The sequence below is a fragment of the Carassius gibelio genome, chromosome A16, assembly GCF_023724105.1.
Source record: "Carassius gibelio isolate Cgi1373 ecotype wild population from Czech Republic chromosome A16, carGib1.2-hapl.c, whole genome shotgun sequence".
NCBI classification, from domain to species: domain Eukaryota; kingdom Metazoa; phylum Chordata; class Actinopteri; order Cypriniformes; family Cyprinidae; genus Carassius; species Carassius gibelio.
In genome coordinates this window covers 16,186,547-16,204,293 of record NC_068386.1, presented here as the reverse complement: position 1 = coordinate 16,204,293, position 17,747 = coordinate 16,186,547, and the positions used below count along the sequence as shown (strand labels likewise).

Sequence of the window (17,747 nt, the reverse complement as noted above, 5' to 3'; positions counted from 1 at the left end):
AGAAAGCAGATTAAAACTGTCGGACTGTGCACACATGGTTGTGCCAGAAAATGTGAACATGCATTTAAACATCAAACAATACTCTATATGGAGCTGGTTTGTCGTTCACGCTCAAAAACACAGTCGACAAGAGTGAGCACACACATCCCGACATACAGAGACCCTCCCTTTCTCTCTTTCCTGACTCAGCGGTTTTGTAGGAAACCTGTGTTGCTTTGAAGAGGCAAGAATCTATCATTACTTGAGAGATGTTGAAAAAGAAAGCAAGCAGTGAGAATAAGCGCTCCATTGTTTACCCAGTCACCCCTCCTTCCCCCTTTGCCTTCGAAAAATAATTGTGTTGTCCTAATTACAGAGAGGAACTTCAACAGGTGCGGGGATCTGCACCTGGAGGAATGGGTGTATGTCTGTGTGCACGTGTGTGTGTGTGTGTGTTGAGTCCATGAGCAATGCAGACACAGGACAGGGCAGACAGTGACACAGAAAGAGGATGGGGAGGCTGACTGTTCACATCAGCACTGGCATCACTGACCCATAGCTGTATGACCAGTATGTCTGAAAAAACATCTTTACTACTTTTACCCAAATAATAATCATCAATTATTCCATGCTGAATGGATGACAAGTTCAAAACAGCCCCTGGACAGTCTCGCTCATAAACCACACAGATTTGCAAATCAGAAGTCGTATAGTAACTTAATTGATTAAACTTCCACCACAGGGAGGCTGAATCATGACTCACACAAATCTGCCACCGACAAGAGACGATGACATGGCGCGGATGATGGGGTTTTAGAACAAACGAGGGCTGCAGCCGCTGGCTGGACGAATTAAAAATCCGGAGTGATGTAAACGGATCACACGGGATCACGTTCTTACCGTAAAAACGGCATGATGAAACAACTGACCGGAAGGGACGGAGATCTGGCACGTTGTCCAGATACAACGCGGAAAAGAAAACACGCTTTTACAATAAGTGTGGCTTAAAGGCTTGTTATGACGTCAGTGAACTTCTTGGGAATTTTTTTTTTTTTCATATCCTCAAAAACATGTAGATCTAAACAAATGAAACAAGGATGGGCTTGACGCCACTTTCCTCGCTGTGTTTAGGTCAAGAACAGTAAGTGTTTATTTTCGAGCGTCACTGCGAGTGAGAAGATTGTTTTATCAGGAATAAAACACTCGACAGGAGAATGTGAAATGTGCTCCCTCCGTCACAACATCGGTCTGTCTACAGTAAATACACTTCAAGTTCAAACTACACTTAACTTTGGGTTAGGCAACGTTTCACACGTGTAAAGGGGTTTAGCACCACTTACAACCCTGGGTCATGACATTCAGTTTGCAGCCCTTTAGCGGAATGGGATAATTGAGTGCACGTTTTCTGTGTAAACATGTACGCCTGACGTGTTTGACCGTTGCGGGTCTTTTGCAGCGCCCTTGCGCTTGACGCGACGTTCCAAGATATTAAAAGAAGTTCAAACAAACAATTACATAACGTTTTTAGAACTCTTGCGTTCTTAAATTCCATCATAAACTGACCTTTGCGTCTGTGCGTGCACAGAATGGACAGACTAGGCTACTAACTATAACCGCGTCAGTGCTTACCTAATTAAATATTCATACGATTTGTTCAATCAAAGAAACTTTCTTGCACTGTGTTTAGTCTCCATACCTTGCTTTTTTTAATTTTTTGAAAAACTTAACACAAAAAAAAAACGCAACCAGAACAGAATTACCTTTTCAGGGATAATCAAACAGGTGAAGCATCCGTCATGAGTTGCTTTCGTTCAATCACTGTTGTCGACCTCAATATGTAAATGAGAACATTAATCCTGGGTGTAAATGTAGTTTTGTAATTTTTCTACCCTGGATTAATTGGGCTTCTAGCTCATGGCAAACACGAACTGTATGAACAGTATGAAACACTGGATAACTCTTAATTAGCCTATGTTTACCCAGGGTTTACCCAGGCGTCGACCTAGTAGGCTCGAATGCTATATTACCTTTACAAATATTTACCACTGTAACCAGGTTACGCCAAACACCATAGACGTATTACCGCAATAAAATAGTGTTAACCTTGGTGTATAGTTGAACCGTCATCAAATAAAGAATTTTAAAAGAAGATAAATAAATCCCAGATGTATTTATTATGGTTTTCAGTAGTAACAATAACTATAGTAACTGTGGTGTTTAGGCGTAAACTAGTCATATGGATGCGCTGGTAAATGTTCATAAGGGCAAGTGCAAGTGTCAGTATTTCCACTATGAATATAATAAGTAGCATGTTTATTTATTAAAAAACAAACAAACAAACATATGAAATTATGTTTATATGTATATAATTTTCAGGATACTGATCCTCATTAATGTTAGTCATGATAAGTGATGTGAATTTTTAGTGGTGACCAGTGGAGTCTTGCTCTAACTAATCGTTGAGACCATTGCGATAATGCCACCCAGTGTTGATTAATAGAACAGCAGGTGGCCACCACTTTTCCCAACAGCCTCTCACAAAATGAATGAATCCATCAATAAAAAAAAACATGCCAGTAGGTTATTTCTAAGTTTTATTACAGAAATGTGGTGAATATATATATATAATCGATGCAAATTATGTATCTGATCATAACAGCTTAAATTGTTTATTGTGGTGTCATATTTAGTAAGATTAACAGTGGAAACAACCTACAGAACATTTGAATACTGCGTAAAATAAGAGGCTGGCATTTATCATTGCAACCAGGCAATGAATCTCATCTAAAATAAACCTTTAAAGTAATTTATGCAATGAATTATACATAGTCATAATGAAGTCAGTGCATTAATCCAACAGATGTGTTTGACAGGCAAAAAAAAAAAGGAAGGAATGAATATCATCTGATATGAATATCTACTAGTGTCTAAAGACTGGTAGTTTCTCTGTGTGAGAACTAGAATGTATTAATGTTGTGAATTAATGTTACAATCTAGTCCGCTGATTAGCAGGAAGTTCATCCTGGTCGAGCCCCCACAGGAATGTTCGCAGGCGTGTCACTTCCTTCATTAGCTCGGGGCTTGTGATTGGCTGATTCAGGTCCAGGCGAGGTGTCTCATTAGGCAGGATAAGAGGAGGGTGGTCCAAAAAACTCTCAAAAATATCTTAGAATATGTAAATAATATTAAAGACAAACAAAGTTATGTATAATATAAAAATAATACATTAAATGTGACATACACTACAGTTTGGGGTCTGTAAGATTTGTGTAATGTTTTTGAAAGAAGTCTTTTATGCTCACTATGGTTGTATGTATTTGATTAAAAATACCATAAATATTTGATTACAATTAAATGTTCTATTTTAATATTTTTTTTAAATGTAATTTGTTTGTGTTATGGTGAAGCTGAATTTTCAGCATTATTACTCGAGTCTTTAAGTGTCACATTATCCTTCAGAAATCATTCTAATATGCTGAATTGCTGCTCAAGAAACATTTCTAAGTATTATCAATGTTGAAAACAGTTGTGCTTATTAGGCCTAACATTTTTGTTAAACATGTTTGTAGATTCTTTGATGAATAAAAAGATTAAACTTACTGACTCCAAAACTTCTAAACAGTAGTGTATATTATACAGTATAAGTAGGTATAGAGTAGTTTAACAGCCATATTATCAGTATTATATAAGAATATGTTGATTTATTTAGGTTGTTACTCACCACCTCCAAGTTCGGTTCCGAGAGGCGGAGCCCATGAAGATGGTGGGGCTCTCGTTGGTCCAAGCTTATAATGAGTGAGAAGATGGTGAAGCTGGGACGGACTTAGCAAGGGATGTTCTTCCTGTAAACTTGACCAGGATGACTGAAAAAAAAAAGAAAAGCAGTGATAATTTATAAACGTGAAAAGCATTGTGATAACTTACATCTTTACATATTCAGTGCATGGGGTCAGTTTGTTCTCAAACTCTCACCTGAATAAGGCGGGTCTTAGGTATGCACAGGAAGTTGACTGTAAATGATAGCTTCTTTAGAAACTCTGACGCAATATCTCCAAGGCCTGCTCCTTGTAGCCAGTCTAAGACCAGGTCCAGATTTGTTCGAATTTGAACCGCACGTGACCAAGAGAATAGACTATCTTTAAAAGATGGAAGAAAAAAAATATATATTTTAAACGTTAGAATTGCATTAGTGCTGGTCGTCCAGCCATAAACTCAATGCCATCATATCCTGCTGTCATCGCTGCCCGAAACCATGCGCAAACACAACTGTGTTTGACTGTAAGACTGTAAATTCTCACCTCTCTCCAAGAGTGTGTTGAGAAGAGACGTGTTTGTGAAGAAGAAGAGGTAGCCAAATGTTTGGGAGGTTAGCGGTGGAGAGAGGCAAGCTTCTCGGGAGAGCTGCAGAGAGCAGCGATACACGTCCACCAGTCCAGCGACGGTGGGCGGCAAAGGGGAGACGTCCTCTTCCTCATCTCCTTGCCCTTCATTACCAGCTCTGTCCTCTTCACCTGCTTTTCCTTTTTTCTTCTCTTCACTGGAGAACGGGTTAGTGTCTAACAGTGCTGGGAGCAAGGAGTATAACGTCTGATCGAGAGAGGAAAGTGAGTTTTGAATAAATTAAATGCTTGAAGCATACATGTGTCAGTCAAGAAACCTTTATGCACACTGATGCACTCTCACCTTGGTCAGATGGTAAACACACTGCTGAAAGGTGTGCATAATGACATCATCCAGCTGTGCCAGCGCCTCGGAGCAGGTGTCCATATCAGCTGAGAGAATGGGGTCACCCGGGGCTACAGGTATGATGTGACAAACCATAAAGAAACAGGTGGACCCTTCATTTAATGACCAAACTTACAGAGTATAACTCAAAATGTCAGTAAAATCACATGGAGAAGTTGCAGATGAACATAAACCGCCCCAAGTGACCTGGTAATTATTAACATTCGTGATTTATAATAATGGCTATCAGTTTCTGCATTCTAAATGACATTAAAACGTGTTATTTTAAAAGCTCATCTTTGAAAGAATAACAGTTGGCTGACAATGTATAATATAATATCATGTGACAAGTACATTTTTGACAGATTTTATTTTATTAACTGTTTGTATTTGAGTTGTATGAGGTATGAGTCAGTATTATATTAGAATATAGTAGAATATTGTTAATTCTATTTAAAGTTTAGGCTTATTTCACAGTGCAAATGTTTTGCTTAGACTAGCAGGTATACTAAAATAAACAAGCTGGCATAATAAGAGATGAGATGAGAGAAAACTGATTTAGTCTGACGAAAGACATAACTCATCTACACCAGAAGATACGGCACGTCCTGCAACAACACAAGTCTTTTTTGTTTTGGGAAAACATGCTGTAATTGCTGATCTCTCACTAACCTTCAAATTCCCATTCTTTTTCCATGGCTTCAACTTTGACCTGAAAGAAGTTGAGGAGCTCCGTGGCATTGGACATCCAGAACATGAGAGGTCGAAGGTCAGAGGAGAGCCTCTGCATGCTTGGTGGAGGAAGTTCAACATCGGCCTCTGCTGAGCTGGACACACATCAGACAATATTAAACCTTAGCATAGTGCACAACATTTGCACTTAAATGACTTTATATAAATGTTATCTTTTAATTAAATTAAATAAATATATAATAAAATTTACAGTTTAATTATATTAATTATTGTCATTTATTTATATAGAAAATATTTATTCTAGGCAGGCACAGGCATTTCACAGTAAAGGATTATTTAAAGAATGGCAAAACACAAGTTCAGTGTTGGGTAATGTGAGAGGAATTTGCTGTTTACTGGCCTGTCACTGAGCAACAATGTTTGAACAGTGTATACAGATAGATCTAGTACAGCTTGGAGAGGTAGTGCAGGTTCTTACTTTTGTGTTGGATGTTTGTCACCGAACTCTTTAATTTTGTCCTGAAAGATGAATAATGGAACAGGCAGGGAGAGAGAGAGAGAGAGAGAGATTAAAGCAGACTCGGATGAATGCATGGGCGGGAGTGTTTGGCTGATGTGTCCGGACAATGACAGCACATTTTCCAAACGGGTGGAAATGACATCAGTCAACCTCTGTTTACAAACTACGGCGAAATTCCAGTGAAAGCCCATCTGTGTCTGCAGCTGTGGCTCCTCAACCACAGCTTCACAGTGCAGAGAGAGAGAGTCCATTTTAAAACACTCTCGTACAACACTAGCAGATAAACTAATCGTGTCTGTTGTGTGTTTTAACCGTTAGTCCATTGGTTTAGCAAATCATCAAAGTGGGCAGAAGAAGTGTTGAGAACAGTGACCGCCTGTTCAAATCATGTCATGTTCAGTATGACCTTGCAGACAAATTGCTGTCTTACTGCTGTTATATAACACTCCTAATAAAGGTTGTGGCTTTACACTTTCATGATGTTTTATATCATCTAGACCAGAGGTTTCCAAACTATTCTGCCCCATTAGTAAAACTCCAGCAACTCTTCATCAACACAAATCTAATCACTTTATTATCACACCAAACCAGACATAAATCTCTTTTACCTCATTTTATGGTTATATTTAGCATAATCATCATTAATATTACTAAACAACTATTATTACAGTGATTCACTTGATCAAAATCTGAAAATGTACAGAAGTATTTGACATAATTGCATTTAGATTGGTATTGGTTTGATAGGCAGAAAATTGATGGGATGAAATGACAAAACATAAATACTTTCCTTAGAAAAAGGAATGTGTTAAGAGTGATGTTTTAATTATTACAATAATTATTGTTTAATTATTAAACCAATATATATTTGCTTATCATATATATATATATATATATATATATATATATATATATATATATATATATATATATATATATATATATATATATATATATATATGATAAGCAAATATATATTGTATTATATTCTACTATATATTTGATCACTTTAGTATAGGGACCAATTTTCACTATTGAAGGGATAGTCATCATTTACTCACCCTTGTTTCGTTCCAAACCTGTATGAGTCGCTATGTTGAACATAAAAGAAGATATTTTGAAGATTGCTGGTAATCAAACAGTTGGTGGTTGCCATTGACTTCCATAGTAGGAAAAAAAATACTATGGAAGTCAATGGCAACCGCCAGCTTTTGATTACTAGCAATCTTGCAAATATCAGCACATATCCTACATGATCATATTCTACATCCCTAATCATACCCAATACCAAAAATTATCATAAAATAATAAGCAGCAAATTTGGAAGTCATAGTTAATGGTTTGTAAATAGCGAGAATTGTACCTTAAAATAAAGTGTGGCCATATTTGTTTTTAAATGGTCATGTCTGTTTGATAGATTAAAAAAAAAAAAAAACTAAATTAGGTACACATAGCCTTGGTTTGGAATCACTTCACTAGAGTTTTGGAGACTCACCCAAACAATTCCTTTGATCTGATTGGCTGCCTTCAAAAGTAGTTGAGGCAATAATACAGGATCCAAATGTTTAGAGGCGTGGTCAATCATCAGGGACAGAAGATAGGCAGGTGCTAAAGCCCCGCCCCCTGAATCTGGGCTGGAGTTCTTCAAAATAATTTCCTGGAATTAAAATATAAGTAGTAACCAATTTGTATAAATAAATATTATGAAGCCATTGCAAAATTAAAAGTAGTACCGTATTTGTTACACCACAATTTACCAGTGATAATATTTTTTCCTAAATTAACTTTCATTGCAGCACGCACTTAGTATCCCATATTATAAACATTTACACAGAAATGTTGGCAGGACTGTTTTCTAATTTGTACATCATTGAAGCCTACTGTTTATCTGTTGAAGTAAATCATTATGATAAAATCCCTCTGTCAGGACTCTGTATTTACATGCACTAGTGCTTGTTTATGACAGATATATCAGAAGGAGCATTCGATTGTATCAGTGTTTACCTGCAGCAGGGCATCCGCATGTTTAGCCTGGAATCTCAGCAGCGATTCTGTGGACCCCAGATACAGTCTGAGCATTTCCTGTCTATCTGTCATCCCGCCAGGGCTGTAGGAAGTTGACATGTCACCTTGCCACGGTGGCGGTAAGGCCAGGGGTGGAGCGGGGGTCACACGGGGGTCACGGTAAAGGAAAAGGAAGTGGCTGCCAATACCTAACAAGTCTCCGGGTTTTAGGACTGCTTCCCTATAAAGTGGAGCTCCATTAAGAGTGACAGGTCCTCCTCTGAATGGACGCGCCAAAGCTGAAGAAGAAGAACCAGAAGTATAATTGCAGACAGTATTGGGAAAGCTACTCAAAACATGTCCTGTAACTAGCTAAGCTGGCAACCACCCTACAGAAAAAAATCTACTAAGCTTAGCTAAAAGCTGAAAAAGCGGTAGCACTAGAAACCATATAGTAGCTTGCTATATATTTAAAATACTTAATTTTTTTATAAAATGATATATTATAAGAGTCAGCTGTAATGTTATCCAATATTCTACGTTTTTATAAAATTTGTACAAAACTATTTGCTACTCCAATATACACATACAATATACACATGGTACACAGTCACAAAATACACAAAAACGCTGTTTTATTCAAGTGCTTTTGTGTCCTGTTTTGGTAGTTTTTTTGTTTTGGTAAATGTATTAACCTGCACTGATTCAAAAACATGTAAGTGTTGAAATTTATAATGGCCTTCTTTGCTGCTAGCAATTTATGCTAGCATAACAATAGGATTTGCATGTTTTGTTGTTAGCAGTCAGTGATCTTTTTGTTGTAGGCGATATGTCACTCATACACTTAACAACTTTAAAAGACATCTGATTGCTGTTCTTACCTGCTTAAAACAAAACAAATTGCACACTACAGGACATGGATTGGAGACAGGTCTAGATGTTTAACCCGCTAAATATCTTTTGGTCATCATCGGCACTTCTTTCAAACTGAGTCTTTGAAAGTTCAGGCATATAGTGACTGACACTCATGAGCAGCTCACTCATAGCATCAGTTTGTCTCCAATTTTGGACTAACTGTCCAAAATTCTGAAAATCAGAGCTAAAATCATGTAATGTGTGGATGGCATTGGCAGGTTAAATATCAAGACCTGCACCAAGTTATGTAGTGTGCTAATTTGTTGTCAAGTGAAAAAGTTCCCTAGTTTGTCAGCGCTCTTTAATCAATAAAATGGCTCAAGTACTGAGATGTTTAGTTAAACTGCCCAGCACCGACTGCAGTAAAACATTTCTCCACATCAAGTACTGTCTGTTCCTGTTTTATTGCAAATGTTTAAAATCCTTGGTGCTGCATTATTCAATGTGAATGTGAAAACCAAAAGCAGAGCCCATTATGTGGAATTTTATGCATTAGTTTTATCTGTCTTTGCATTGGTGTCATGGTACCTTGACCGCGCGGTTGCTCTGGGATGGCCGTGTCTCTTCTGATCAGGAGGTGTCGGACAAGCAGGTCAGGGGCTGAGAGGTAAGTGTCCACTTTTAGAGGCCTCTTCCCCTTCCTCTCTCTCTCCCTGTCCATCTCACGCTCCTGGAATGTTGGCTTCCGTCCAAAAACATGTGTGTGACCCGCCATTATGTACAACACGAAGTCCTAAACACATAATAAGCAAGAGAGTGAGAGGGCGAGAAGGAGACTGGCGAGTACAGAGAGTGGAAAAAAGCTGTTATGATCTTCATTGTGGTCTTTACTCCAATCTGTGCAATCTCATATCTTAAGTTGCAGAAATACAGCGGCGATAAGGAATAAAGAGTGTTACAGTTTTCAACAATGTGTGCTTGTGTGAGGTCATTGTGCAGAGCTGGAGATGTAGACACAGCATGCTTGTGTTGGTATTGTCCGGCCCGCGTGTGTATATAGAGCCTCTGTATGGCTGTTTTGTGCAGCGTGTTCAATCAATGGCCATTCCACTCAAAGGTATGAAAGCGTTGATGGTATGTTGTGATTAGAGCAATACAGGTATGATGTCATGGGATGGCTGTACGATAAGTGAGATGATGCATGTCTAGCCTTGCTCTGGTCATAGCCTTGCAGTAACAGGAAGTAAGGCCGATCTGTCGGTGGAAGGATCAGACTCTGCGACATCACTTCCAGGTCACAGGTGTCTGTCTCTTCTTCTGCTGCCCGAGTACGTCTGTCTGTCTCGCCTCCACCACTTCTTGACCCAGTGACCTGACAAAGCAGACACAAGATAGTACTGTGAATGGATTACATGCATTTACTGTATAATGACACAAGCATGATTTAAATGATCTTTTCTGTTGTTTAATTTTTTCTAAGGGTCATGTAGTTGGGATATATATTATAGAGCTTAACGATAAGGATATGAGAGAGTTCCAGGGCCAGTTGACAGAGCTGTCATTTGGCCTTTTGAGCCAGTTTCCTCTGCATGTCAACTTTTTAAAATTATTATCTTGGTAAAATAATCTAGCTGGCTAACACAGATGAGTTTTTGTTGAAATTGTAATAATGAAATGGAAGCAACAGTTGCTATTTTGAGTTTTTATTTATTATTATTATTTAGCTATTATTTATTTTTCTTTCTTTTTTTCAAATAATAATTTTTAATGAATTGATTGACAAGATTTTGAAGTAGAGATCTGAGCTACTAGCCCAAATCGGCAAACAGGGAAAAACATCCTTATTGTTGGGACCTGTGTTATCAATTCGATTACCCATTATTGAGGTTGTGACGCATTGTAAAGTTGGTCTGTTTTTTTTTTTTTTTTTTTTTTTTTTACCTTTCCACCTTCAGTTGCTATCATGCTCATTATGTTCTTTCTGTCCTGTCCATGTGGGGCATTGCCAGAACGCCGAGGGTCATTGCTCACATTGCCCTGACGATGTCTTAGACTCAGGTTCATATCACTTATACTCCTCCTCAGTTCTGAGTTCCGACCTCGATGACCTCGTTCTTCTTCTGGACCGCCCCCAGAGGACATGCGGCTTCGCCTCCAACGGACTCCTGTTACCACAGTAGAGGTTTCCCACAAATGAATCGTCACCCTGGTTAATACACTTTTAAAACGCCTATATAAATAAAAATTGTGTTAATATGAAGATGTTTCAACCTTGATAACTCTCTCCATCCATCTCTCTCTCTCTTTCCTTCTCTTTCTCCTCCCTCTCATATTCATCAAGGCGCTGGATCTCAAACCGTCGTTCAAAACCATCCTTCGGCCTCCACATATCCACTAGCTGTAAGGGGCATTCCCAGGAGGCCACGTTCCTTCTGCACTCAGTTTGCCATTTAATGGCTCCATCTGGCTGCTGAATGGGCTTTCCAATGACATCACATAACAGGAAGTCCTCAGGGGAATATTTCTGGAGAGCTAGCCAGGTGAACAGGAAGTTGGGACACAATGAGCGAGTAAAGCCTAATTTCCTACATCTAATCTGTGATGGACATTTGAATATTTGCAGCTTGCTTTTAATGTTTTATTTTTCATGCATTGTAAGATAATGGATTGATTGATTGGATTGATGCAGGCCAATATGAAACTTCCATCATTATTTACTCAGCCTCACGTCATTCCAAATCTGGCTGTAGTATATTTCTGAAAAATCTTATCTTTCCAAACAACAACTATTCAAACCATAAAAGCACCATCAAATGTATTCATATTACAGATCATGTGCTATATTCCAGTCTATTGAGGCCATAACTTTTTTTGTGAGAAACAGACTGAAATATACACTACCTTTCAAAAGTTTGTAATTAGTAAAACATTTTTTAGATGAAATTAATATCTTTATTATTTTAAAATGACAGTAAAATGTTTAACATTTTTACATTGTTTTTTTGTTTGTTTTACTTTTTTTTCATTTCAAATAAATGCTTTTGAACTTTCTATTCATCAAAGAATCCTGAAAAAATACTATATATCTTAATTTCCATGGAAATATTAAGCATCACAAATGTTTTTAATATTGATATAATGATACTATTAATTAAAACATTGATATGCATCAAACTGCTATATTATAATGATTTCTGATGATTGTGACACTGAGTTTTGGCTCTTTGTCATTACAGGAACACATTTAAAATATATTAGAATTAAAAAGTTATTATTAAAAAGTTATTTTTAATGTTAAATTGTAAGAGGTTCATAAATGAGATTTCAGTAGAGATTGAATATCAGTAAATATGAAAAAAAAATTATGTTATCTAAGTGTGACTAAACTATATTTCAATACGTTCTTTACACAAAACTGTATTTAGAAGACTTGCGATATAGGCCACAAGTCTTGTTAGTTCAATCATGACAACTCACTGAAGATTTTAGCATGGTGATGGATATGACAATTTTAATGTATTTGGTTTGAATAGATCTACTATGCTGCTGCTAGTGCTGGTTATTGCTGTTGTTGAACTTGTTACTTCCAGTGCATAAAGGGATACGGTGCCATGAGTATTTAAGACATACTGCTGCTGCACAAATAGCATACAACATAACCTGTTGCAGCTCTATAGGTGGAGCTGGGGAAGGTGGAGGGTTTCAGAGAAACGCTCAAAAGCACACTACAGAAAAACTCTTGTGAATGCTAGCCTGCCATATGAATGCAAGGCAGTAATATCATTGGCTGCATTTGCAGCATGAACCAATCAGCTTGTGCCAAGTCATTTACTCTCTGAATATCATCAGTTACGTTAACAACCCTTTAGCTTGCACCATTTAGAGTTTCATTAGAGTTTCAAGTCAGTTGGACTCAAAACCATTACCAACATTCATTAAAATTTATTCTGTTGTATTCCAGAGAAGAAAGAAATGTATACAGGTTTAGAATGATGTAAGGGTGAATAAATGATGACAGAATTTTTTTGGGGGGTGAACTGGCTTTAAAGACACACTTCGATTATATCATGATTGTGCTTTTGTACTTTTTTGGATTTTGACAGCTGCGACCACTGAGTAAATGATGCATAATTTTGACCATCTCACATATAAGTGATTGCTAGACTAACTTGATGGGTGCACCATTACAGGGAAAGAAATACCTGTGTCTTCACACTCGTTCTCTCTTTCTCTCTCGGTGTAGCGGGTGATGACCTGCTGAATGAGCTGGCGGCTAGTAGAGTGCAAGTTTGCCAGCAGACTCCGATAGTTAGCTCCACTGGACAGGGCATCTCCGTAGATCTTGACCAGCCCAGGGGCATTAGAGGAAGCGGGGGGCAGGTAGTGATGTGATGACGGGGTGGCAGAATGTGCCCATATTTCCCTCTCACGCTCACCAATGGCACGGTCTCTGTCGCTATTGGACCGGCCTCTCAGGAAAAGGTGAGACAGCCGCTTGGCCCGCGACTGCTGATTGGCGGGGCGAGGGCGGAGGAAGGCTGGAGAAGGGGATGGAGAGGGTGGGGCAAGAGAAGCGGTGGAGTGAGAGAAGGAGGAAGGGACTGATGATGGGGCCTCAGGAAGGGAAGCGCCATCTGAACTAGTTGTGGACCTGAAACAGGAAGGAGGTGATATACAAATCACATATTGTATACCACATATTAATATGTCAACATACTACAGTTGGTACAGTAAAGTGTCCATTTTTATGTCACACATGCAGATCTTTCCATAATGTGCCCCCACTGCTTGGAAAGAGAAATGTTAGTAACAGTTAGACCTATGACACTCAGTTGACCAGATCAGTTTATTTAAAAAACAAGATTAACAGTGCAATTAATTGTACAATATCTTGAATACATTTTATGATTTTAGTTGATTTATATATATATATATATATATATATATATATACTAAACAAACTAAATTCAGACATGAGGGTGGTACAACTGTAAGGATATCATAATGAAGAAATTAAATGATTGGAAAGAGAACCTAATTGAGTAGTTAGGCATAATATTTTCTTATTATTTATAAAAGTAGTGATTTAACATTAAAAAACTATATATATATAAATATATATATATATATATATATATATATATATATATATATATATATATATATATATATATATATATATATAAATTGTAAGGATGTTTACACACATGTATTCAAAGGAGAATGGAAAATATGACCATTATAGATTCATTAATGAAAAGTTTTTTGTAAAAAGTATTTTCATCTGAAACCAACATGTATGTAGTTCTAAGAACCTAGTACATGTTTTATACTTTTTTTCAAATGTATTTATTTTTTATCTTGGACATTTTTATTTGTCATTGATCCAGAGAGTAAGGAAAAAGTTCAGAACACTGACTTGACTGATGCTGCACTGGGCCAGCGAGCTCCCAGCTTGGCAAAGTGTTTCCGTGGAGAATTTATCCACAACCCTACTGGGAAATGAAGCTTACTAAATCGGGGACTGCCAGACTCCTCCATCTGAGGGAGTAAGAGAGAGGGAGTTGATGATTGGACAGGAGTGGGGAGAATGGAAAGATAAAATTACAAAAAAATAAATTGAGAAAGGAAGGACTTGGGGGAAGGAGGAAAAAGCAGGAAAAGGAAATGTCTAACCAGAAGACAATTGACATAAGATATCAGTATTAGCCGTTGAGCAAGACTTTAAAGGGGTCATATGACATTGCTAAAAAGAACATTATTTTGTATTGACTTTATGCAGTTTAAGATTCAAAAAACACATTTTCCACATAATTTACATTATTGTTGCTCTGCGATTTTTACAAAGCTCAGCATTCTGAAAAGCGAAGTGTACGCTGATTGGCCAGCTATCTAGTACGTTGTGATTGGCTGATTTCCTGTGATCGAAATTTTACGCCCCTTACCATATGTCTCCCATTATAAACAAGGCATCCAGTGGGGACATAATTACTGATTATAATGACTTATGCTGTCTTTTTACATGTTGCCTTGCATACATTTCAAGTACCAGACTGTCCTTGAAAAGCTGGAAAGCCCCACTTTATAGAAACAGCCTTTGTGGACAGATGGCATTAGGCTTCAGAAAACAGTTCTCCGTAAAATGCGCAGCACACATCTGAATATTTGGGTTGAACTTTTCTGGAACAGTGTTGTAGATACAACTTAACCACTGATACTAGTTGTGTGCTCTTTTGGAAGACCAAAGAAAGTAGTTTTGCTTTCACAAATAAACACTCAACATCTCAACAACATGGCGGCAGCAACAAAACTACAGCAAGTATCAAAGTTACACCTTCTTTCTTTGTGTAAACATTTGGGTGGTGTCATGCAAATTTTCCCACACAGTGACATGTAGGGGTGTGTTTAAACGAGGTGTTTTAAGGGGGGCGTTGACGAGTCTTAACTTTTATAAAGAATATGTCTTTGGGTTTGAGACTTTAGTCAACTATAGGGATTAACGAACAGCTTGCAACACTCAAACGAGAAGAGAAAAGTTGAAATTCCCTCATATGACCCCTTTAAAGTTTTAAAACATTTCATCTTTAACATCAGATTTTGGCAGTGAATAACGTTCAGTAGACAAATGGCAGGAACAGCTAACATCCCGTTGAATAATCAGGATGTGCAGTGTCATACACTCTTCGTCATACTGTTAAAAAAAAATCTGTAGCCTGAATGCACTGTAAGTCACTTTGGATAAAAGCATCTGCTAAATGCATAAATTTAAATGTAATGTAAATGTCACCTATGAGTCTATGAGTAACAGAGCATTAACGCAGTTAGTGGGGAATGCCATAAAGTTGACTGGGCAGGCAGTGAATAGTTATGGCTCTAAGAAAAAGATTTATTGCACATTCATGTCTACATGTCTGCTGAAAACCAAAGGTTTGGCACTGTTGCTCCTGACCTAAGCATACTCGTGGAAGTCAAGTAAGAGTCAAGTGGCTTTGCCAAGAGGCCATGACGAGGATATCAACCAACATGAAACTATCTCTGCTGAGGATAAGCCATGCAGCCAAACCACATTCTATGAATATCATCCTTGTTGTACTTTAATTAAAAGCCCTGAACTTCAGCTATACACAATAACATAAATATTTTTGTTCCCCACCCTAATTGTGGAGTTCACCTCCATGTATCCTTACAGCCTGCATGGAAAACCCCTGATAATACCCCCTAAGTGTCCTATGCCCCTTATCGTTCCTCGAAAGTGAAGTTGACTTTTAATGTGTTGACTCTTTGACCATAATTGATTTCACCAAATACTACAGAGTAAATGGTGGGTGTAGAACAACCAAGAAATGTAAAACTTTTGGTTGGGAAAGATGTTTAAGTTTATGCTGACTGCAGCTTCAAGTCATTTTGCATCGGTAAAATGGCTTTTCTGGCCACCAGATGATCTGAATATGACTTACCCACTGTGACGGGCTTTCTCTTTATATCAGGATAAATCTTCAGAATGGCTGTTGTTGTTTGTGAAGTGTATGTAAAATAAATACCAGTGAAGGTTGGTTCTGTGTCTCCTTATTCCAGAATAATTAGGTTTAAATAGTCCATTTTCTGCATGAAGCCTTGCTTTGCTTTATCGGAATTTGTCCTTTCACCCAGTTTTTAGCATGTCATTTTCATTTTCAACATAAAAGAAGGGTCCTCTAGTCCTTATTCTAGCTTTCAATTTCTCCCTAGTTTCTCTCTCTCCTTTTCTGCATCTATAGATAGAGAAGCAGGCCCATTGTTCTAAATGACAGAGTTTCCTTCCTCCCCAATGGACAACACCTATATCCTGAGAAAGAGAGAGAGAGAGAGAGAATATGAAGTATATGCATAAAGTGTACTAGGCATAAAGTCATTGACACTGCTGTACATACAAAGAGCAAGATTATTATTATTTTTTTTAATAAGCACTATAGTCAGGATGTCCATTATGTTCATTCAAAACAGAACAGAGCCAGAAATTGTCTAACAGCTGGAGAACCCTAGTCAGGACAGACGCCATATTGAATTTTACAGAATTAAATATGGTGCTACCCTGACTAATGTGTATAGAAACAATCCTCAGGAAATATAATATATATAATATATAATATAATGAAAGGATAAACAGTATATATGTTTATTAAGCATGAGAAATGCAAGGGGTGAGCACAAGACTAATTAACATTTGCCTCAGCAGGTTTTATCCAACATTTCTTGGCTGGTGTTGTATCTATATCTATCTATCTATCTATATCTATATCTATATACATATATATATATATATATATATATATATATATATATATATATATATATATATATATATATATATATATATATATATATATATATATATATATATAAAAGGTAACAGGAAACCTGGAACAGGATGTAAAAGACAGAGAGACACCTGTAACCTTTGACCTGGTCAACAACAGAATGATGTGTAAGGAAAGAAGAACCACGTGTATATCCTTAAATGTGAATGTGTGTATTATATCTATATATCCTTTTTGTCTATAGGGTATATATACTAAACATTTTTTTCTTGTTTAAAACACAAATTCAACAAAACAATTTGAGAGAGTTATGCATAAAACAGGAAATCAAAAAATAATAAATATCACTTAAATAATTGTATTACTGTACTGTTGCTTCTTTAGTTATAAAATTTAGCTATATCATTTTTATCGGAAAACAATACAACAATGCTGATTAAAATTATGAAGTTTTACATATAAATAAATACACACACACAGTCACATGCATCATGTCAGACCAAAAAGCAAAGCCAAAAGCTCTGGGAGCAGTTGGTCTCTCAGACAGGAAGCATTGACAGCAGGCTGTGAAGGCTCCTGTACGTCATTCAGACTTGTAAGTGAAAGCTCATCCTGGCTCCTGGTCAGAGGGAATGTGTTTGGATTGAAGTGTGCATACTGTAGTGCATATTTTC

General features: G+C 37.3%; 1 protein-coding gene across 1 annotated transcript; it reads right to left on the bottom strand.

Moving 5' to 3' along the window:
- Positions 1–2,556: 2,556 nt before the first annotated feature.
- LOC128031136 (ras-interacting protein 1) lies at positions 2,557–16,540 on the bottom strand. Its single transcript, XM_052619374.1, has 16 exons — positions 16,234–16,540; positions 14,196–14,317; positions 12,979–13,427; positions 11,048–11,308; positions 10,718–10,941; positions 9,987–10,148; positions 9,365–9,569; positions 7,922–8,220; positions 7,413–7,574; positions 5,876–5,916; positions 5,377–5,531; positions 4,663–4,775; positions 4,278–4,566; positions 3,952–4,115; positions 3,701–3,842; positions 2,557–3,144 (listed from the first exon to the last, which is right to left on the bottom strand). The coding sequence occupies exons 2-16, from the start codon at positions 14,315–14,317 to the stop codon at positions 2,966–2,968; spliced, it is 2,967 nt and encodes a 988-aa protein (XP_052475334.1). The 5' UTR covers positions 16,234–16,540; the 3' UTR covers positions 2,557–2,965.
- Positions 16,541–17,747: the final 1,207 nt, after the last annotated feature.

Bases quoted from the DNA above. Each gene is read 5' to 3' on its own strand.
- LOC128031136 (XM_052619374.1), bottom strand. From the start codon at position 14,317: ATGGAGGAGTCTGGCAGTCCCCGATTTAGTAAGCTTCATTTCCCAGTA. The intron at 10,942-11,047 runs GTTGAAACATCT...CTGTGGTAACAG, and splicing joins GGATGGAGAGAGTTATCAAG to GAGTCCGTTGGAGGCGAAGC. The intron at 4,116-4,277 runs GTGAGAATTTAC...CATCTTTTAAAG, and splicing joins CAACACACTCTTGGAGAGAG to ATAGTCTATTCTCTTGGTCA.